Genomic DNA, 23,318 nt, shown 5'->3' with positions numbered 1-23,318 from the left:
ATGAAATAGTGCACTATTATTTACCATAACAAAGCTTCTGCTAAATCAGGATTGAGAATCAGCCAACTTTGGATGGTAAATATTAAACATTCCACAGCAGAGTACAGCCTCTCCAGATTCAGCTTCTTCTGAAGTCACTGAATATATGAAAAAGTGGATGCCCACTAGTTAAAGTATTAGAACAACAGACAGGGGTTGTGAATAGTCTAAGTTCAGGAAATCAGGAGGTAGAAGCAGTTTGAGCAGACATCAGAAGTGATAAAGGCTAGATATGAGTGTTTCACAGGTTCCTAACAAGCCACACTGTAAGATGGTGTATAAATGAACAAATAATGGGAGCTCATCAGGAAGCCTGTAAAAAATCATGAGGGATTTTAATCTACATATAGCCTGGTAAAATCACATGGACAAGGACAGCATAGATGAAGAGTTCACATAATACTTTCGGGATAGTTTCTCAGAGCTAGAGCTGACTAGTGAGCAGGCTATACAAGACTTGGAAATGAGGTAGGATTTATTAATCATTTCAGGGATTACATTTTATATTCACTTGGAGGAGGACAGGTGGGTCCATGATTAGTATTTTAAACTGACAGCAGAACTGAAGTGAACTGGAATATTAGTAATGGAATAGGTAGTACAGAAGGGCAGACGTTTCTGGGGATAATTCAGATTATATAGAAGCGGTATATTTAGGCAAGAAAAAAAAAATCCAAGGAGAGGGCTCAGTCTAAATAAAATTAAAGATAGCATTAAACTTAAAAGAAAGTGCAAAACAATGGGTGACAGGTTAGAAGATTGGCAGAATATAAAAAAAAAGCAAAGACTGACAAAAGATTAGTATGATGTGGAGGTGCCAGGGTTGGACTGGGGTGGAGGAAGTTAAAAATTACACAACACCCCTCAACAGTTTATTTGGGAGTACAAGCTTTTGGAGTGTCAGAGATGTACAGCACTGAGTGCTGCTTCTTCGGCAGGTAGCTACCTGACAAAGCAGCAGGGCTCCGAAAGCTTGCACTTCCAAATAAACCTGTTGGATTATCACCTGGCGTTGTGTAATTTTTTTTAAAGAAACATTAATACAGAGAGAAACATCGGACTACAAGAGAAAGGCAGCTAGAAATACAAAACAAAAATTGTGAGCCTTTCTATTGATTTTCAAAAAATGTAAAGAATTAACAGTGTCAACATTGGTCCTAAAGAAAGTGAGCCTGGAGAATTAATAAGGAAAAGTAAGATGGCAGATTAACAGGTATTTTGTATCAGTGCATTGAAGTGTTTAGAAGTAACATCCCAGAAAGTGTTCTGAATCTGGAAATAGAGGAGGGGGAAAAATTAACAAGAAAATGATAATCACCAGGAGCGTGGTACTGAGCAAATTGTTGGAGCTGCAGGCTGACAGGTCCCCAAGTCCTGATGTACTTCATCCTAGAATCTTACTTGTACTGGCTCATAGGACAGATGATGCACTGGTTTGATTTTCTTAACTTCTCTAGATTCGGGGAAGGATCCAATACATTGGCAAATAGCAAAAATAAATTCTTTATTCAAAAAGGGAGACTGTAAGCAGGAAATGCAGGCTAGTTAGTTTAACATCTGTCACAGAGAAAACATAAGAATATATTAAAATATGTTACAACAGAACACTTAATAATGTTCAAAGTAATCACGCAGAGTCAACAAGGCATTGTGAAAGGAAAATTATATTTATCTAATTTACTGGAGTTCCTCGAGGAAATAACATATGCTATGGATAAAGGGGAACTGGTGAATGCATTGATTTTGAGAAAGCTTTAGATGAGATGCCCCAGAGATTATTGTGGAAAATAAAAGCTCATGGGGACAACATGCAAGCAGAAATAATGGATAGAAAGGGAAGAAAGAATAATCATAAATGGGTAATATTCCGGTTGTCAAGATTTAACATGTGGTGTGCTACAAGGAATAGTCCTGGCACTCCAAGTTTTTACAATTTATATAAATGACTTAGAGTGAAAGGACTGAGCATAAATTTGCCAAATTTGCCAATCACACAAAAATAGGTTAAGAATGTAAAGATGACACAAGGAATCTTTAAAGGGAGGTAGATAAGTTAACTGAGTGGACAAAGATATGGCAAATGTGTAAAAACATGAAACATGGTAAGTAAAATAAAGACATTTATCTAAACAGCAAGCAATCTCTAAGATGCAGAGGGATCTAGATATCCCAGTATATGAATTGTTAAAAGTTATTTGCAGGTAAAACAGGCAATTAGGAAAGCTATTAGAATGCTATTGTTTATTGCAAGGGTAACTGGATACAAAAATAGGAGGTTAAGTTTCAGCTGTGCAGGATATTGGTGACATTACATCTGGATTACTGTGTATGATGTTGGTTTCCTCACTTAAGATCGTAAATACAGTGGAAATGTTCAAAGAAAGTTTACTGGACTAATATCTGGAAATGGGGGAGTTGCCTTGTGAAGAAAGGTTGGTTAGGCTAAGCTTGTATCCATTGGAGTTTAGAAAAAAAATAAGGGGTGGCTGGATTGAAATAGACAAGAATCTGAGGCTTCCTGGAGGTAGCGGGGCATTTCTCTTGTGAGAGAACCTACAACTAAAGGGTCACTATTAAAAATAAGGGCTACCTATTTAAGGCAGATAAGAATTATTTTCTCAGAGGCTTGAGAGCCTTTGGAACTCTGATCTTGAAAAGTCAGTGGAAGCTGAGCCTCTGAATATTTTTAAGGCTGATAGACAATAAGTGCAGAAGTAGGCCATTCTGCCCTTCGAGCCTGCACCACCATTCAATATGATCATGGCTGATCATTCTTAATCAGTATCCTGTTCCTGCCTTATTTCCATAACCCTTGATTCCACTATCCTTGAGGGATCTATCCAACTCTTTCTTAAATGGATCCAGAGACTGGGCCTCCAGTGCCCTCTGGGGCAGAGCATTCCACACAGCCACCACTCTCTGGGTGAAGAAGTTTCTCCTCATCTCTGTCCTAAATAGTCTACCCCGTATTTTTAAGCTGTATCCTCTGGTTCGGCACTCACCCATCAGCGGAAACATGTTTCCTGCTGGCAGAGTGTCCAATCCTTTCATAATCTTATACGTCTCAATCAGATCCCCTCTCAGTCTTCTAAACTCAAGGGTATACAAGCCCAGTCGCATCAATTATGGTTGATCAGTCAGTTAAGTGGTACACCTAGAATGTCAAGGGGAGAAATTCACCAGTCAAAAGGAAGAAAATATTATCAAACCTCAAGAAAGAAAGGGTTGATATAGCTCTCCTACAGGAGACACGCTTATTGGATAAAGAACACTTGAAATTACGACAGGGTGGATTTGATCAGCCTTTTTTTTCTTCTTTTAGCTCAAAAAGAGTTGTGTATTTTTAAGCTGTGTCCTCTGGTTCGGCACTCACCCATTAGCAGAAACATGTTTTCTGCCTCCAGAGTGTCCAATCCTTTAATAATCTTATATGGATACTCTCATTAGGAAAGAGAGTAAAAGATTACTCGAGGTAGACAGGAATGTCGAGTAACCAGATCAGCCACTATCTTAATGAATGGCAGAGGAGATTCATGGCCTACTGCCGATCCTAAGTTATACACTTGTGTGTATCAGAACAAAGAAAGCTGAACATTTAAAAGAAGCTGAAGCACTGACCTTCACTTCTAGCACAGCCGATTCTGTTCCAAATTCATCTAACTGCCCCAGTGACATGGCTGATAAACCCTCTGCACTCCAGGAAAATTGAACTCAAGTAACTTTAATTCTTGTGAACAAAGCCTGTTATTGCTGACACAATGTTGTACACTGGTGTAGATCATCTTTTTCCTGGACTCAGACAAGAGCAATTCAAGACTCTTATAGCAAGGTGCATTGGGGGACAAATAAAGGGTTACAAAACAAGTCTATTTTAGAAAAGTAATTCTGCACAAGGAGAGAATTATGTTTCCCAGTCACTGCAGTACTAGAAGACTGCAATGCCATTTCTTTGTCCCCATGCTAAACTGATCTTGCAAACGAACTGTAATATTGACAGATAATAGATAAGCAAATTTGTCCTTGCTACGTGTAATCTGAACCCAACCAGATCTTTTACATAGCACTCAAAAGGGAATTTGGCTCAAGAGCATTCAGCTCTGAATGAACATTTCAGGAGCAAAAAGTCATTATCCAGGAAAACTGAGTGACGTACTAGCGATTACACAAGCATCAAGGACATGTGGTGAGGATCATCATTGCTATCGATCTAAAATAACCAAAACCTTTCAATAAACTAACCAAGGCTAAACCAAGGTAAATTATTCCTCCATCAGATGCTCTCAATTGAAACAGAACCTGTGAAGAAAAGAGTTACAACCATTCTTGTATTTTCAAAAGTGGCATTCCTGTGAAGTTATCAGAACAAAGGAACAGTTATCAGGGGCTGCAGCAGCAGGAATTCAGCCCCAAGCCAATTCTTCAATTATTTCTATCCCGATTAACTGGGACAGATATTGCTGGAAGAAGAGCCATTTTACTAATGAGAAACCTTACACTGACTTGCATTGAAATAAATCCCTCTACTTGCCTTTTAAGTCACACAATGGGGGACAATATTCTTTCATGTCACTACCACTGATATTGTAAAACACGCACAAACAATTATAGGACAAGTCTCTGCAAATGCCTCACAAACATCAGCTCGGCTCAGTTGTTAGAACCCTTATTTCTTAATTGTGGATTCAATCATCAATCCAGGTATCTAATACTTACTTAAGCCAAGGTTACACTGGAGTACAGTATACTCCTACATTGTTAGGAGGACTGTATTTTGCACAGTATTCTAAATTAAGGTTGCATCCATCTGATATAATGATACAAGTGGACATAAAACAACCTTGAATCAAATCAGAGTTCTAACAATAGCATGTTCAACATTCTTCACCCAAGCACAACACTATTAAACCGTCAATCATCCAACATGTTTTTTGTGGATATATTGGCTGCACTCCATAAAATGTATGCATTTCCAATATCATGGGGCTTAATAAGTGACAACTGTTTCTCTCTGTCATCTTTCCACTACAAAGACAGAGCTCAACACATGCACATCTGACCATCATGCAAGTTCACGTGCACCAGCTCACTGGATCCTTCCTCAAATATCAATTTTACAGACCTTGCTAAAATCATGTTGGTGTTCCTCAAATTATATAAACACCATACTGCTGAAAACTTCTGAATATAAAATCAAAATTCATCTAGACAAAGCTAAATAATACATTAGATTCGTGTACTAATACACAAGTGGAGGAAAGTACAGATCCTGCAATCCCTGCTCAAGTTCAGCTGAAACAAAGAAATCCAAAGATGGAACATCACATGCCATTCTCATGATACTTAACACACAAGCTGAGGGAAGCATTTCTGGCCTTGTACTTAGAAACAGATATCTGTGTAGAAACAAATGATATAGAAACAAATTAAAAATACGAAAAAATGTGACCCCCGATAACTTAAATAGATAAACCTAGGGTTTATATGGCCAGAAATCTTTCAATGAAGAGATTGGTGGCCTAGTTGAATCCCAGGATCAGTCTTTGGTCTGCCCTGGATACCTAAACTAGAGTAGTGACAGTGCAATAATTGATTACAGATTCCTTGAGGTCCAAAACAATCACACGGAACTCAAAATTCAAATTGCAACTTCCTCCAAAGGTGTGAAGTTCCAACAGTATTTTCTTCTGTTGTTATTATCCTGACAATACTGTCAAAGACAAGAATTGTTAGTTGGTGAGGTATCTGAGGCTACCATTCAAGCCACATCCCAGCACCAGTAGTTCCCTTAGGTCAAAATGAGAACTTTTTAAAAATAATAATCACTTGTATTTAATATCCTCTCCAAAATCAATGGTAGATTAAAAACTAGCAAAACTATTGACGGCCAGTCATCACACTGATTTTGGGTTCCAATCATCTCAATAATAGTGAATCTCAGCATCAATGGATAGATTTTAGCAACTGGTAAGGGATCCCATCCCTCAAACCCAGGATTGTTAGAGATTCACGAAGGCAACCCTGGCAGCTACCCAGCTGGGAACAGGCTTGGACCTCCCCGATGGTATTGGAAAGCAGCAACAAAGTGCCGACTTTTGCAAGGTGGAACATTCAGAGATCCATACAGACACCAAGATGTAAACGCAGGCTACTGCGAATTTACGCTACAGAATGTCCGTCAGGGAGTAGAGATCAACTTCAGTAGACAAACATGAAAAACATCTTTCACAGTGACAAAGAAAAGGCTATGAGATTTCCACAATCTGTCACAATACAACATGTCCAGCTGTAATCCAAACGAATCTACAACCACCAATGTCAAAGAGGCTTTTCATTTAACCATGAAAGACCTTGTCCATTTTAACAGAGCTGGAGACAATCCAGAAGATAAAACAAATATGCTGTCATGTACTAAAAGGAAACGTTTGCCTGGATTTCATAAGGGGTGTGAGAAGTCCAGCTCATGTTAGCAAATTGTTCTCTATTATGTTTTAGATACAATGCACCACTTGAGAGGCAGCGACAGATACAGGTAACGGTTAACTTCCAAACATAAAAGAGCATGCCAGCAAAAAAGCAGTCAATAACACCTACTGGCAGAGCCAAGTGAGTGTGGGTGCACTTGCAGCAAACATGTAACAGGCATGCAACCTCTAGGCTACAATTATTACAAGCCAGCCACTGCACAGAAAAGCTTGCATTTGTGGCAGAGCTCGTCTGGGATAACCTGAGAATTTTTTTTTTTTAAAAATCACACAACAAACCTGTTGGGCTATATTAAAAAAAATCACACGACACCAGGTTAAATCTTTGTATACCACCCCCCAGTCCAACAGTGGCATCTCCAAACCTTGCCTGAGAAAAGAGCTCACAAGTTTGCGCTCAAAGTCCACCCCGAAGCGAAATTATGCAAACACACACATTTAAAAACAAAACGCTGAGACAATTCAGACCCCCCCCAGCCCCCTCCCCATTACCTTCCTGTGGCGGCCTTTAAAGACCACAGCAAAGGCTCCGTGTCCTATGAGATCTTTCCTGTTGTACTCGAAGTCGCCCACTGCCTCCATAACCAGCGGGCACGGCCTGGGGGGGGGGGGGGTGAGAGGGGCTAAGAGGAGAGCGGTGGCGAGCGGAGAGCGGTGAGTGGCGAGCCGGAGGACGGTGCCGCCGCTGGCAGGGTGTCTTCCTCCTCCCTCAGAGACTGAGCCGCACGGCAGATCCCGACTCCCGCAGCGAAGGCCCGCAGCAGCAGCAGCAGCTCCTCGGAACAACCAGCTGAAGCAGCAGCAGCATAACCCCACTCCACCGGAGTCCGATTCCTGCGCATACTTAGCATTAAATAGAGCATAGACTTATAAACACATATATATATTATAAATAAGAGCGGGCGACTAGCTGAAGTGACGGTGTACAAAAACAAAAATATCCCACCCCCAAACCCTGTGGTGTTGCTACGGTGTTTTTATTGTTTCTTTTGTCATGGTAGCAGGGGGCTGGGGTTTATTTTGTTAATTATACATTGGCCCTTCCCCCCTCCCCCATTGACTTGTCGCCGCCGCTAACGACGACCCGGACTGAAGGAGCCCGCCGCCGCAGCACCGTTTATATAGCGCCGCAGCACCCCCCCCTCAACCGCCTCAAAACCGTCTCCCTGCACCCTCATGCAAACAGTGCGCCCTTTTCTCTCCCTTTCTGAGCGCTTCCACAGACCCTCCCTCAACTTCACAACAGATAGAACAGGCCCTCAAGGCTTGTCAGCCCCTGGTGTGGGTGAGGGGGACGGGGTTTTGTTTTTTTTTCTCTGCGGCGTGAGGGGTCCACCTCCTTTCCCTCCCACCCCCCACACCTGCGGACGCTAACGGTTTTCGTTTCTCCCTCCGCCAGACGCCTCACCAGCCGCACGCGTATCCCTCCGCCGGGTTTGTTTACACGGGCGCGCTCCGCCCGCGCTCCTCCGCCGCCTGCGAAGTAGTTCCCCCCCTCACTCCCCAAAATAGGAAACAAGTCAATGGGTGTCAATGTCCCCTGGAGTCCAGTGGAGAGACATGATGGAGTCAGACAATAATTCCATCCTGATGGGGATCTGCAACAATGAGAGTGGTTGGTTGGTTGGATACCTCTGTGTTCAATAAAGATATTGAATGTGCAATGATTTGTTGTTTTGAAGAAAGAGATGGACCCTGTCTGTGACGTACCCCTGTCTGTGCGTCACTTCCGTCCCTTATGTAAGGAGTTTGAGTAACAACTGTTAAAGGGACCACCATCCCCTCCCATGGGGACAATGGACTAGCCAAAGAAAAGGGCACAATGGCCTTGTCCTCCTTTTCACTATGTACATCTTAGCAATACATGAGAAGTGAGAGCAGGAGTAGGCCATTCAGCCCCTCATGCCCACTCCACCATTTAGACAAGAGACAATAGGTGCAGGAGTAGGCCATTCAGCCCTTCGAGCCTTCACTGCCATTCAATATGATTAGTATCCTCTTCCTGCCTTATCTCCATAACCCTTGCTTCCACTATCTTTGAGAGCTCTATCCAACTCTTTCTTAAATGAATCCAGAGACTGGGCCTCCACTGCCCTCTGGGGCAGAGCATTCCACACACCCACCACTCTCCGAGTGAAGAAGTTTCTTCTCATCTCTGTCCTAAATGGTCTACGCCGTATTTTTAAGCTGTGTCCTCTGGTTTGGCACTCACCCATTAGCAGAAACATGTTTCCTGCTGCCAGAGTGTCCAATCCTTTCATAATCTTATATGTCTCAATCAGATCCCCTCTCAGTCTTCTAAACTCAAGGGTATACAAGCCCAGTCGCTTCAGTCTTTCAGTATAAGGTAATCCCGCCATTCCAGGAATTGACCTTGTGAACCTACGCTGCACTGCCTCAATAGCCAGAATGTCTTTCCTCAAATTTGGAGACCAGAACTGCACACAGTACTCCAGGTGTGGTCTCACTAGGGCTCTGTACAGCTGCAGATTTAATACAATCTTAGCCTCATCACCACTTTCCTGCCTGCTCGCCCTATCCCTTCAACCCATTACAAATTAAAAATCTATCTCCTCCTTAAATTTACTCAATGTCACAGCGTCAACTGCACTCTGAAGCAGATGATTCCACAAATTCATGACTCTCTGAGAAACAATTTCTCCTCATCGGTTTTAAATCTGCTAACTCTTACCTAAAATTACGATCTCTCCTTTGAGATTACCCACCGCAAGGAAACATCCTTTCATAGCAACATGATTATGGGCAGGTGATAACCAAGTGGGAGAACCACTTAACAATTTATCAGACAGGGTAGATAAACTATTTTCACTGGTTGGGGATTCTAGGGAGTATAGTCTAAAACTTAGGGCCAGACCGTTCGGGAGAGATAAAAGGAAGCACTTCTACACACAATGGATGGTAGAGGTTCGGAACTCTCTTCCACAAACAGCAGTTAATGCAGGCAATTATTCATTTTAAATCTGAAATAGATACATTTGTCTTTAGCAAATGTGTTCAGGATTCTGGATCAAAGGCAGATATATTGAGTTAAGCCACAAATCAGCCAGGATCTGATTGAGTGACAAGACAGGCTCAAGGGGCTGAATGGCCTACTCCTGTTCTTATGTTCCTCACACAGAGACCCAGGTAACGCTCTGGGGATAGTGTTCAAATCCTGCATGACAGGCAGTGGAATTTTAGTTCAATAAAAATCCAGAATCACAACTATTAATGTCACCCAATAACAATCTTGATGAAGGAACTGAGGGCATTATCGCTAAGTTTGGCAATGACACAAAGATAGATGGAGGGGCAGGTAATATTCAGGAAGCAGGGAGGCTGCATAAGGTGGTGGACAGGCTAGAAAGGTGGGCAAAGAAGTGGCAGATGGAATACAATGTGATCGGAAGAATAGAGGTGTAGACTATTTTCTAAATGGTAAAATGTTTCAGAAATCTGAAGCATAAAGAGATTCAGGAATCCTAGTTCAGGATTCTCTTAAGGTTAACATGCAGGTTCAGTTAGCAGTTAGGAAGGCAAATACAGTGTAAGCATTCGTTTCAAGAGGGCTTGAAAACAATAAACGTCTGCTTATCCAGTGATGCCCACATCCCGTCAATGAATGAAAAAAATGGAAATGTACAGCAAAGAGGCCATTGGGCTCATCCTATCTATGCAGAAAATGTGTTGCTGGTTAAAGCACAGCAGGTCAGACAGCATCCAAGGAACAGGAAATTCGACGTTTCGGGCCAGAGCCCTTCATGTTTCCTGATGAAGGGCTCTGGCCCGAAACGTCGAATTTCCTGTTCCTTGGATGCTGCCTGACCTGCTGTGCTTTAACCAGCAACACATTTTCAGCTCTGATCTCCAGCATCTGCAGACCTCACTTTTTACATCCTATCTATGCAACCCATCTCTCCTCCCCACCCAATAGACCCTACTTTGGCTGGTTATCCTGTTAGTCACAGCACCTCCTCCAGCAGTTTATTTTAGATAGCACCAAGCCATAAGACCATGAGATAGGAGAATTAGGCCATACAGACCATTAGGTCTACTTCACCATTCAATGAGACCAAGGCTAATCTGATAATCCTCAACTCCACTTTCCTGCCTTTCTCCCATAACCCTAGATTCCTTGAAAGCACTTAACAACCCAGCCTCGATGGCCCTCTGAGGTAAAGAATTCCGCAGATTCACAACCCTGAGAGAAGAAATTCCTCCTCATCTGTGTCTTAAGTCTGCAACCCCTTATTCTGAGGATTATGCTGTCTGGTCCGAGACTCTCCCTCCATATCAACCCTGTCAAGACCGCTAAGATCGCTTTCATTTTTCTAAATTCTGATGAGGATAGGCCCAATCTATTCAATTTCTCCTCATCATCAAGACAGATTCTCCATACTTGGTATCAGCCCCTTTTTGATCTCCACAGTTGCGGCGCCACCTACTGACTTTCTCCAGCATTTTCCGTTTTAATGTCACCCCGGGGATCTACGAGGACAGATGGCTAAAAGCTTGGTCAAACAAGAAGGTTTAATGAAGTATCTCAAAAGGAACTAGTCAAGGCAGAGAGATGAAGAGGCATTGGGAGAGTATTCCAGAAGTTGGGAGCCTCGGGCAACTGGAAGGATGGCCTTTGGCAGTGGGACAATTACAATTTGGAATGTGCATGAGGCCAGAATGTAGATATCTTGGAGGAATGTCCACCTCATCCCCTCTTATTCTTTATGACATCGAAAGAGGATTTAGAGCCTGGAAGAGGCTAGAAAAACTCAGGTTGTTTTCTCTGGAATGGCAGAGGTTGGAGGGAGAGTTGGTAGAAGTGTATAAAATTATGAATTGCATAGATAGGGTTGACAGTCAGAATCTTTATCCCCCGAGTTGAAATGTCTAAAACTAGGGAGCATGCATTTAAGGTGAGAGGGGGAAGATGTTCAAAGGACATGTTATGGGGCAGGTTTTCTTTTTACACAGAATGGTAGGAGCCTGGAACGGACTGCCAAGGGTGGTGGTGGAGGCAGATTAAGGAACGTTTTGATGAGCACATGAATATGCAAATGGAGGGATATGGAAAAAGGGCAGGCAGAAGCGAATAGTTTAATTTGTTGTCATGTTCAACACAACCTCGTGGATCAAATGGCCTTCTCCTGTGCTGTACTGTTCTATGACCATACTAAAGAAGGGCTCATGCCCGAAACATCGATTCTCCTGCTCCTTGGATGCTGCCTGACCTGCTGTGCTTTAACCAGCAACACATTTTCAGCTCTGATCTCCAGCATCTGCAGTCCTCACTTTCTCCTATGACCATACTCTCTCTAAGCAGCCGCTCCAAAGCTCCACACGTGTGATCCGCATGGCCCACACAGTCAAAAAGAAAATGCTGATGGAAGGCCATTCTGGCCATTATATCCATTCCAGCCCAAACATGATCCATTGAAATTCCCAATTCTGAGCCCATTTCAGTACTTCAACCCAGGACATTTTTCCTATTAAATGAGATGAGGGTGGATACTCTTTCAAGCAGTTCCAGAGTCCCCCTGCTTGGAAAAAACAGCTCAATCCTCCCTCCAATTTCTTAAAATGTGAGCCCCTGCGCCCCTAACTAATTTTTAGCTAAAAGAAAACGTGTCATTCCTATCCATTCTGTAATTACAGCTCATTTTTCTGCTTAAGAATCACCTCAAGGAAATCATTCCCAATCTCCTGTGTTCTAAACAAACAATCGCAGCCTTTATTCAGTGAAAATTTTCCATTCCTGCATCACTTTCGACAATCTCCTCTACTTTGTCCACAGTGGTCATATTCTTACTGTGATGCTGTGACCATTCAACACTCAGGACTTCAGTGTAAACTTCAATGTTGACATTCCCAGCGACTGTATCTTTCAGCCACCACATCAACCTGAGTTCCCACCTGTCTTTTCATCACGTGGATGTAAAACAGCTCATAATAGAATCTAAAGGAAGGCAGGGGAGTTATTCCTGGTGTCCCAGCCAATACCTGTTCTTCAATCAATATCACAAAAAACTGTGGGTGGCATAGTGGCTAGCACTGCTGTCTCACATTGGCTTTGAGTCCAGCCTCGAGCAACTGAGTGGAGTTTGCACATTCACCTGTATGTGTGTGCGTTTCCTGCAGGTGCTCCAATTTCCTCCCACAGTCCAAAGGTGTGCAGGTTAGGTGAATGGGCCGTGCTAAATTGTCTATAGTGTCCAGTGACGTACGGGATGGATGGATTGACCATGGGAAAAGGAGAGTTGTAGGGATAGGGTAGGAAGGTGGATATGGGTGGGATGGTCTTCAGAGGGTGGGCATGGACTCAATGGCCTGCTTCCACACTGTAGGAATGTATTTTGATTTTACTAATGATAATTTTATTCTAAACAGCTCATGCACGAGAGTAGTTTCATATTGCTGTTAATATAAAGCACAATTTGTCGTGCATACATGGAACAGAAGTTGAAGTCAGGACTTTTACCCATCGATCTCTGTACTTCCAACTTTGATTAATAAACTGCAAAAAACTGTCCATCACCAGGTTCCCATCATTGATCTGGATCATGGTACTGTAGGGATTCTATGACATTTGAGGATCTTACCTTTTATAGGAAGCTGGCTGTTTTACTTCCTACATTACACCTGCAGCTACACTTCAAAATGTATTTCATTAGTCGTAAAGTGGTTTGAAACGTTCTGAAGTCATGAAAGGTGCTACAGAAATGCAGTAACGTTTTACTGAGTATGAATCTGACACAATCCCACTCCACTTCCCCAACCAGTAACAAATGAGATCAGAACTGTACCAACTCCACAATCTTAAAGTATACAGTAATTCTTTGGGCACATTTTGAAAGGAGGTATTGAACCTGTCCACCATCCAGGAGTGTGATGGAATACATCCCATTTGCCTAGATGGGTGCAGTTCCAAAAAAAAACTCAAGAAGCTTGACACCATCAAGCCCACTCGTCGTCCCATCCTCCACCTTCAATGTTCACTCCTTCCATTACTTACGTGCAATGTGTACCATCTACAAGATGCACTGCAACAGCATTGTCAAAGCTCCTTCAATAGCTACCACTTAGAAGGGCTGAAGATGCATGGGCACACCACTACTTGCAAATTCCCCTCTAAACCACTCACCACTCTGACATGGAAATATATTACCAGTCCTTCAGTGTCACTGGGTCAAAGTCCTGTAATGCTGCAAAGGGGGGATTATATATCATAAGGAATGTAGCAGTTCACCAACAAAGCTGACCTTCTCAAGGGCAGTTTGGGACAAGCAATAAATACTGGCCTTGCATGTGGCACCTCATCCTGTGAATGAATGAAAAAAACACTACTTTTTCAATTTGGTTCTGCTGCGTCTCTCCACAGGCTGGTAACCCTTTCCTTTTTAAGTATTCATTCAATTTCTCTTCTTGAAAATTATTGTTCAGTTTGCTTCCATCCTCCTTTCAAGCCACGTAACAATCATGAGAGATTTTTAAATAGACACAAATTATTATTTGAAGGCACCTCTTGTCTGAATCATCATATCCAAACCTTGATGGTATCCTACATTCAGCCCTTGACTCTTTAAGTTTCATTGATGAAAAGATATGCACAATACTAAACAACAAAAACAAATTTCATTCAAACAGAACAAGGCACCAGTAGAAGTAGAGTTTTGCAAAATTTACAAAGAATTCCAATTCTGAAGAAGGGTCGCTGGACTTGAAACATTAACTCTATTTCGCTCTCCACGGATGCCGCCAGACCTGCTGAGTTTCTCCAGCAATTTCTGTTTTTGCTACAGAATTTCAGTGTTTTGCTAACAGCAGTGTAGGTGTTGTATGACAACTTTTAAATTAATCCAACTCGGTAGCTGTTTTACATAAAGTTCTTTATTTTTATGCAAATAAAAACAGTTTTTTTTAACTTGGCTTTCAACCGTCTGTTGGAAGTCTTCTGAGGATAATACTTTTTGGTGATATAATAGGTCCAATTGAGCTTTGCAGAAGAACAACCCCACCATTCTCAATTTACAATGTGATTACTGTAACGTTTTTACAACAGGCAGCCAAATCACAGGGAGGGTGGAGTAATTAATTGTCGTCATTCTAGGACAAAAAGGTTTGTTACCTCCACATGTTCAGTTAGTTTCATCCACTGTGCCACAATATTCCCTATAGTAAAGTGAGTCAAATATTAATATTACCCAAAAACAAACTGCTGGAAAAGCTCAGTTGTGAAAAAGGCCCACTGGACTCAAAACATTAACTCCATTTTTCTCTCTTCGCAGATGCTGCCAGACCTGCAGAGTTTTTCCAGCAATCTGTTTTTGTTTCAAATTTCCAATGTCTACAGTTCTTTCTTTTACATCAACAGAACCCTAGCTATTTTAGTACAGTTCCTTGAATGATCACTGGGTCCAGGTCCTTAGAGCCCCTCCCTACAGGTTGTTCCTCTGCGTCAAGGGCTGCAACAGTCCCAAGAGGACAACTTAGCGGTCAGTCTCAGGAGAAGGGATACATCAGGGCCCAACAATTAGGGTCCAGGACTCCAATGTTGAGAAGTTGCATTGGAGGCCAGGATTTTTCTGTCCCTGGTCTTGATCGCCACCACCTTCTCCAGGACTACAGGTGGGCCCAGCCAGCAATGCTGAAACCCCACCAACAAGTGAAGGAAAGTTAACCAGACAGCAGTAATGGCTAAGGTCACAAAGCTGCTTTGTTAGCGAGAGAATGAAGTTGGAGAGAAAAGCATGGCCTTTACTGACGCCAGATCCTTGCAACTATTACAAGACAGAGCAAATCTTCTGGTCATTCAGAAATTTAAACACACGTTTGTTTTTATGTTACTCATGGGACACAGGCATTGCTGACTGGGACAGCATTTATTGCCCACCGTTTACATGCTCTTCAGAATGTGGTGGTGAGCTACCTTGTTGTAACACAGCCATCAATATGACATAAGGGACCAGGCCAAAACGGGGATGTGATTTCACAAACCTTGCTGCTGTCACCGAGATCAGCTGGCTCTGTAATCCCAGTGGGGGAGGTGGGCCTTGCAGGGGTGCTGATGAGAAACACTCCTGCAGAAGCTGAGCTCAGAATTCCCTTCACCCCACCCCTCCCAACTGAGCTCCCCTACAGTCAGACAAGGTTGAGTCACTGACTGCTGACGTCAAAACTCCGGGGAGCGGGAATTCATCAACACTCATCCCAAAACCACCTCACCAAACATCAACTCCACAGAACGGATAAAGAAAATTCTCTCAAATTCTTTATGGACTTTAGAATTAGGAGAATTAGAATGAGAATCCCTATTGTGTGGAAAAAGGCCCTTCGGCCCAACAAGTCCACACCAACCCACTCAGACCCATTCCCCTACTCTATATTTGTCTAATGCACCTAACCTACACAGCTCTGAACACTACGGGCAATTTAGCATGGCCAATTCACCTAACCTGCACATCTTTGGATTGTGGGAGGAAACTGGAGCACACAGGGGAAACTCACACAGACATGGGGAGAATGCGCAAACTCCACACAGACAGTCACCCAAGGTGGGAATTGAACCCGGGTTCCTGGCACTGTGAGGCAGTAGTGCTAACCACTGAGCCACCATGCCGCCCTGTGGCACCGTGCGGAGTGAGTATCTGACATGACCAGCCCCGAGTTTTGGTTGGCCCCACGATTGGAAATAGAAATTAGATTTTGTTGGGTAAGTTTGATTTTCCGAAGTTCTTAACCATGTTCAAAGAGGCTATGCAAATACAGGTTGTTATTGTACACGACAGGGAATTTTTTTTTTAAAAGAAGGAAGCTATGACGGAGATGAGGAACTCCGCAGTTAGAGATTCTTGTGCATTTCTGGTCAATGTTGATTCAACCACAAGGAGAAGTGTGTATCTTCTCTTTGGTACAATGATGTTTATTAAAATGCTGAAAGACTGATAAACCACCAATATGTGAGCTCTGTTTTTCTATTTGCCCCCTCACATCCTCACAGAGGTATCCAGCTGATTACCACATGAGATAAAGGGGCTCCCACATGGCAAGGCTATTAAGATACACCACACATAGCTAATAAGGCCACTGATCCAGGGTGTCCTGGGAGGAGAAAGAGCGAAGGAATATATAAAACTGTGGAATTGTGACTCCCAGGAAAACTGATAAAACCCATAGAGTCCAATACAATTAAAAAAGTACTTTGGTTATTTAAGTCATTGTGGGTCAGTGACCTCCAATCCTTGGCTGGACAATGTACATTTTCAGTGGTGAAGGAAGTTTCACTGGAGATGGTTTTGCAAAGGTGCATTCCAGGGAAGAAAAACAAACATGATTTCTTCAAAATATTCCACACAATCACCACCTCCAGCTGTAAGACAAGACATGAAGAGATGCTCAATGCAAGATCTGTATTTCCTTTATGTATACAATATATATTAACATACAACTTGAGTACCCTCTAGGGTTTAGCGCTCCTGGTGCCTCAGGATGTTAGCCACCCAACAGCCAAGGTCGATGAACTGCACCCTAAGGGTTATCTGCAAGTGCAAACCTAAAGGCAGTTATAGATATGTACCTTCAATAATAGTCAAGAAACTCCACACCATCCAGGACCTGGTATCTGCTTGATTGGCATCCAGCCACCATCTTCAACATTCACACCCTCTATCAATTGTTGCCAAGAATAGCAGTGAGTGCCATCGACAAAACACTCTGCCAGCAACTCACCAAAGGCTCCTTTGACAACAATTTCCAAAGCTGTGACCTCTACCAACTAGAAGAACTAGAGCAACAGGTACACAAAAACCTCCCCATCTACAAGTTCCCCTCCAATGCACACACCATTGAGAGTTGGAAATACATTACCGCCCCTCCACTGTCACTAGGTTAAAATCCTGGACCTCCCTTCCTAACAGCGCTGTGAATGGACCTATTTCTCCACTGACTGAAGATGGTTAAGGAGGAAGCTCAACACCACCTTCTCCAGGACCATTTGAGATAAGCAGCAACATCCAGCTTCAATAGTAAAGGAAGGGATAGTCACTGATCTCCCCAAACTACTTAGCAATATTCATCAGGACGAGGAAATACCGACTATTCCAGTGCACTGGAAATCCAAAACATTGCAATGAGTTCCTAGCTCCATCCCTTGGATCAAAGCCCCAATCCCACACCAATCTCTCAACTGAGAGGACAACAAATATTTTACTGAAATATAAATGGAAAATGCTTTGTACGAAGATTTGTAGCTCGGGTGCTTGTTGTTGTGGTTCTGTTCGCCAAGCTGGAAGTTTTTGTTGCAAACGTTTCGTCCCCTGGCTAGGAGACATCATCAGTGCTCTGGAGCCTCCTGCGAAGCGCTTCTTTGATGTTTCTTCCGGTATTTATAGTGGTCTGTCCTTGCGGCTTCCGGGTGTCAGTTTCAGCTGTCCGCTGTAGTGGTTGGTATATAGGGTCCAGGTCGATGTGTTTGTTGATGGAGTTTGTGGATGAATGTCATGCCTCTAGGAATTCCCTGGCTGTTCTCTGTCTGGCTTGCCCTATGATAGTGGTGTTGTCCCAGTCGAATTCATGTTGCTTGCTTTAGAACATAGAACATAGAAAAATACAGCGCAGTACAGGCCCTTCGGCCCTCAATGTTGCGCCAATCCAAGCCCACCTAACCTACACTCACCCACTTTCCTCCATATGCCGCAGAAAATGGAATGTTTTTTATATACTTAGAAGAAAAGTGGAACTGTGTTGTCATGTTAATGCATTGGTCAAACAAGGTGTTTGTGTGAGAGAGCGTGGGAGACACACAGAGACAGAGAGAGAGAGACAGAGACAGAGAGAGAGAGAGAGAGAGAGAGACAGACAGACAGACAGAGACAGACAGACTCAAACAGTCAGGCCTTCCAAACTGATTTTGAAGCTCTCTGATCCGTTTACAGGATTTTCTGAGTTTTTTTTTACATTTAATCATTACTTCGAAAAAACATTCAGCTCCTTTACTTATTGCTGAGGATAACGAGATTTTGCGAAAAATATCAATAAGTATCGACTCATTTGCCAAGCTAAATAAAGTAATTTTGAACATTTTGGAGAAAGTTTAGCAGAGGCTCTTGCCCGTCCACCTTTCTCAATCCCTCAAACATCCAACGGCCCAATCATATCTCCGTTCCCTACTTACATTCTCAGCACTTTATCTTTTCCTCCACTCGCGACTCTCTGCCCATCAGGACTCCAATCAACAGCAAAAACCTGGAAGTACAGAGCAAAAACATTTTCTGAAAAACATTTATCACAAAGTCACAGCCTTCTAACCATCAGCCAAATGGCAGCATTTGGTTCAGCTTTAGCAAGCATCAGACTAGCACAGAATGGACTGAAGGGATCCCTGGAAATACATCTGTAATATTTCTCAGATACAGTCAATGGCAAACTGATAGAGAGATTACTGTTAGGCTGTTCCTTGGAAAACTACACATGATGTAATTCACTCAAAGATTGAAGCATCTGAGAGCTCAGGTATTATTCTAAGGCTAAACAGTTTCTGATTGAACCTTTGATGATCTTTCTCTGTAAGTATAATGGTTTAGTGATCGTTTCTGTGCTGATTGTGTCAAAAGCCTCAGGTGAAAGCACTTTAAAATATTTCACCTGAGGGTGCAAGGGGGTGACTTTCACAGGAGTGAATTCAGATTCCATTGTCAAAAAGGGTCATCGAGACACATTTAAAAGTCATGTGATCATTTCAAAAGTGGTAAAAGTTTGCACTGATGCTCGTCATTATCTGCTCATAGAGTGTAAGAGCTAAGGGCCATGTGCAGGATGATGAGATTAGAAAGGGCAGTTCAAAAATGTGCAGGTTAGGTGAATTGGCCACGCTAAATTGCCAGTGGGATTAGGTGAAGGGGTAAATGTAGGGGAATGGCGGGTCAGTGTGGACTTGTATGGCCGAAGGGCCTGTTTCCACACTAAGTAACCTAAGCTAATCTAATCTGGGTGTCTTTGTGTCAGCATGGACAAGCTGGACTGAATGGCCCACTTCTGTGCTGTATCATTTCTATGGTTCGCTAGCTGGGCCTGTATTTATTACCCAAACTTAAACACTCTGGAGGTGGTGGTGGTGAGTGCCCGCTTGAACCGCTGTAGTCCATGGGATTGGGAACAGGAAAGCTCTATTATGACAGTTTTCTCAGGATTTTCATTCAGTGACCCTAAAGAAAAGGCAAAATATTTCCAAGTCAGGGCAGCATGGAGGGGAACTTGCAGATGTTGGTGTTCCGGCAAGTATCTGCTGAGTTGGTCCTTCGGGTTTGTACAGGTCACTGGGTTAGAGGGCGCTGTTGGAGGATGCTTGGCGAGTTGTTACAGTAGATGGTAAACACCACCGTCACTGTGGCTCACAGTGGACAGAGTGAATGTGGATGAGGTTCCAATCAAGTCTTTAGAATTGGAAGGTGCAGGATTAATCAGAGGCCAGGCCATGTGAGGAGTTATCAGGACAAATGATACAAAACATGGCTTTAATGAGCATCTCACAGAAATGTCAAAGATGCAGTAATGGCATTGCCACTGGTCTTAGCACATGTATAACTGGAGATGTGCAAAAGGCAGAATGGAACAGAAGTGAGTTCAATAAAGAGACTTTCACTCAAAGTGGCCAAGTGGGTATTTGAGGAGAATTGCATATTATGCAATAGATGCTTTTAAAGGGTAGCTGGATAAGTGGAAGGGAACAGTATGCTAGGATGAAACTAAGAAACACAGGTGAATGCTCGAACATAAACATTGAAGAAAGCAGCCTGGAACCTATATTTTAGGCTAATACTGCTACCTGCATAATATCTCTGGCTTGTGGGTATACAGTCATACAGCATGGAAATAGGCCCGAACTCCAAACTAAATTAGTTACATTTGCCCGCACTTGGCCCATATCCCTCCAAACATTTCTTATTCGTGTACTTATCCAAACATCTTTTAAATGTTATAACTGTACCCACATCCACACTTCCTCTGGAAGCTCATTCCACACATGACCCACCTTGTAAAAACAAAATGTTTTTATGTCTTTTTAAAATACTTCTCCTCTCATCTTAAAATTCTGCTTCCTAGTCTTGAAATCCCCCACCCTAGGGAAAAGACACCTGCCATTCACCTTATCTCTACCCCTCATGATTTTACATACATGTATCTACGTGCACTCTGAGAAGCTGCTGGCTCCCAGTCCTGGGCTCTTCTGCTCCTTAGGTGCTGTGACACTATCTACATCTGTGCAGGTTGCTGAAGACAGGTCTCTTGTGTAACATCTATGACCTCTCTCTACATATACTTTTTTTGAATCATCTCATGCCTGCTTCTCTTCATCCTAACTGCTTTACTGATATCAGAGTAACATCATCAGTTCATCATCATTCTTATTTTCCATTATACCACAGACCTGTTGGGCCAAATAGCCTACGTTGGTGCGATAAAACTACGAGTGATATGGATGGTTGGAGTTAACTCAATAGTTCATTGAGCCTGATAGTCTGCATCTTGCCCTTTCCTGAAGAAAGGCTTATGCCCAAAACGTCAAATCTCCTGTTCCTTGGATGCTGTCTGACCTGCTGCGCTTTTCCAGCAACACATTTTCAGCTCTAGTCTGCATCTATCCCAATTTTGAAACTCAAAAAAAATTTCTTCCGATGTCTTTTTGCCAACAGAAAAGACTTTAGGTAAACTACTTTCCCCCCGGTTCGTGCATCCTCGGCGATCCACATTGCTGGCTCATGGAAGACACTAGAGGAGATATTACCTCATCTGCATGGCCAGGAAGGTCCACAGACAACTTGCGTGTTTTCACATCCCACACCTTCAATGTGCTGTCACTACTGCCGCTTGCCAACAGTCGACTGTCCGCTGACCACGCGATCTGATACACAGCTGAGACGTGACCTCGGAGAGATGCCAGATATCTAGGAACAAACAGAAGACTTGGATCACTCAGCTTAAAAGAGGAAAAGTGTACGTCCGGATAATTGAATTATTACCTAACCATATTCCAGGTCAACAACAATCAAAACTGGCATTTATTCACGTCTTTGACGTCAACAAACTTTCTAAGACTTTGCACAAGTGCAATTATCAAATAAAATTCACCATTGAGTCATAGAGAGAGATATCAGAAAGGACAGTCAAATGTTTGGTCAAAGAGACAGATTTAAGAAATAGTAGATATATTGAAGGAGAAGGGGAAGAGGGGATGAGATTTGGAAAGGGAGTTTGGAAGCTCATGAGATTTGGAGCTTATCCACATTTGACCCTTTCTACAAAGGGAAACCTCAATCTAACAGCTTTTTTTACAACACTTTGAACTGACAACATCAGTATTTTGTAATAGTGGCATTGCTCCGAGTGGAGACGGTTGTTGGAGATTCTGGTCAGTGGAATGATGTAAACACAATGGTGGAAACGATAAGCATAAAGGATGCAGAGGAGGACAAAACAAGAGAAACACAGAAAAGTTGGTCAGCTAAACATAAAAGAACTTTCTTAGTCCTGCCCCTCGATCCAGCAGTACTAGCCCACAGTGAATTACCAGTCACTCTCACCACAGCCTCTCGGGCTATGTCTGCGAGGAGAGAACAGCAGTCTCAGGCTTACAGACAGTAAGGTGGAGATAGGAAGGACTACAGGTGCTGGAAGTCAGCGTTGGTAAAAAGTTGGGCTGGAAAGGGCATGCAGCATCGGAGCTGGAAAATCAACATTTCGGATCAGGAACCTTCATCAGGACAGTAAGCGTGGTTTCAGAAAGGTCAGTTTACCTTAATCACACCATGTAAGTGGGTATTGCTTATTCATCTGGATTTAAAACAAGGAGAGATGGTGGCACAATGGTATAGTAACTGACTAGTCCAATCCCCCGGGGAACTTGGGTTCAAAACCCATCCTGAGAGCTTACATTAAATTTAATAAATAAAATCTGGAATATAAAATATCCTAGTGCTGGGGACTATGATAACTACCATTTATTGTCCTGAAAGCCCATCTGGTGCATTAAATTCATTGAGGGAAGGAAACCAACTGTCTTGATCTAGTCTGGCCTACACGGGACTCCAGACCTTTAACTGCCTTCTGAAATGGCCAAGCAAGCTGCTCAAAGGGCAATTAGAGACAGACAATAAATGCTGGCCAATGACCCGCATGTTCCACATGAGAATATATTGTTTAAGAAACAAAGATGAACGGATGCAGTGCCAACCCAACTCACCCAATTCAACCCTGAGCTGTTGCTTCCTTGCAAATCCAATTAGTCGGGATTTCCCACAGCAAACAGAAATTATTGGTTGTAGCACCTTTCGCACCCTCAGGATGTCTCAAAGCACTTTACTATGAGCTATGATAGATGTACAGTCACAGTTGTAATGCAGGAAGCCAATATGCACACAGCAAGCTTCCATGAACAGCAGCAATATGATAATAATCAAATAAAATTAGGTGGATTGGCCATGTTAAATTGATCATGGTGTACAGGAAGGTGCAGGCTAGGTGGGTTAGCCGTGGGAAATGCAGAGTCATAGGGATTGGGTAAAGAGGTGGGATGCTCTTCAGAGGCATGGAGTTGATGGGCCGAATGGCCTGCATCCACACTGTAGGGATTCTATGATTCTAATGATAGAGTGACGCTGGTTAAGGAACTGTAAACATCTGCCTGAAATGTTAATCTTGTTCTGCACTTCAGTGACAACCTCCTGCAAAGCAGTCACTGCCTGTAGGCGGCGATTTCTCGTTTCCAATTCCAAACTGCGTATAAAATGTCAGCTCAGTTCAGTGGGT

General features: G+C 42.8%; 2 protein-coding genes across 4 annotated transcripts in view; both read right to left on the bottom strand.

Moving 5' to 3' along the window:
• Positions 1-7,595, bottom strand: part of ulk2 (unc-51 like autophagy activating kinase 2) — a 114,296-nt gene extending 106,701 nt beyond the window's left edge. For both annotated transcript variants that reach the window (XM_060848390.1, XM_060848391.1), the window contains exon 1: positions 7,014-7,595. In XM_060848390.1, coding sequence (XP_060704373.1) covers positions 7,014-7,103 — 90 coding nt within the window. In that variant the 5' untranslated portion in view covers positions 7,104-7,595. The remainder of the gene's footprint in view (positions 1-7,013) is intronic.
• Positions 7,596-14,434: 6,839 nt separating this feature from the next.
• Positions 14,435-23,318, bottom strand: part of nle1 (notchless homolog 1 (Drosophila)) — a 257,228-nt gene continuing 248,344 nt past the window's right edge. For both annotated transcript variants that reach the window (XM_060847925.1, XM_060847927.1), the window contains exons 11-13: positions 21,298-21,457; positions 18,688-18,758; positions 14,435-16,884 (exon numbers count right to left, since the gene is read on the bottom strand). In XM_060847925.1, the coding sequence (XP_060703908.1) occupies positions 16,872-16,884; positions 18,688-18,758; positions 21,298-21,457 (244 nt within the window). In that variant the 3' untranslated portion in view covers positions 14,435-16,871. The remainder of the gene's footprint in view (positions 16,885-18,687; positions 18,759-21,297; positions 21,458-23,318) is intronic.

This window comes from Hemiscyllium ocellatum, chromosome 31 (genome assembly GCF_020745735.1).
Source record: "Hemiscyllium ocellatum isolate sHemOce1 chromosome 31, sHemOce1.pat.X.cur, whole genome shotgun sequence".
Classification (NCBI taxonomy): Eukaryota; Metazoa; Chordata; class Chondrichthyes; order Orectolobiformes; family Hemiscylliidae; genus Hemiscyllium; species Hemiscyllium ocellatum.
The sequence above is the reverse complement of the archived record's forward strand: the minus strand, read 5'-3'. Positions and strand labels throughout refer to the sequence as shown.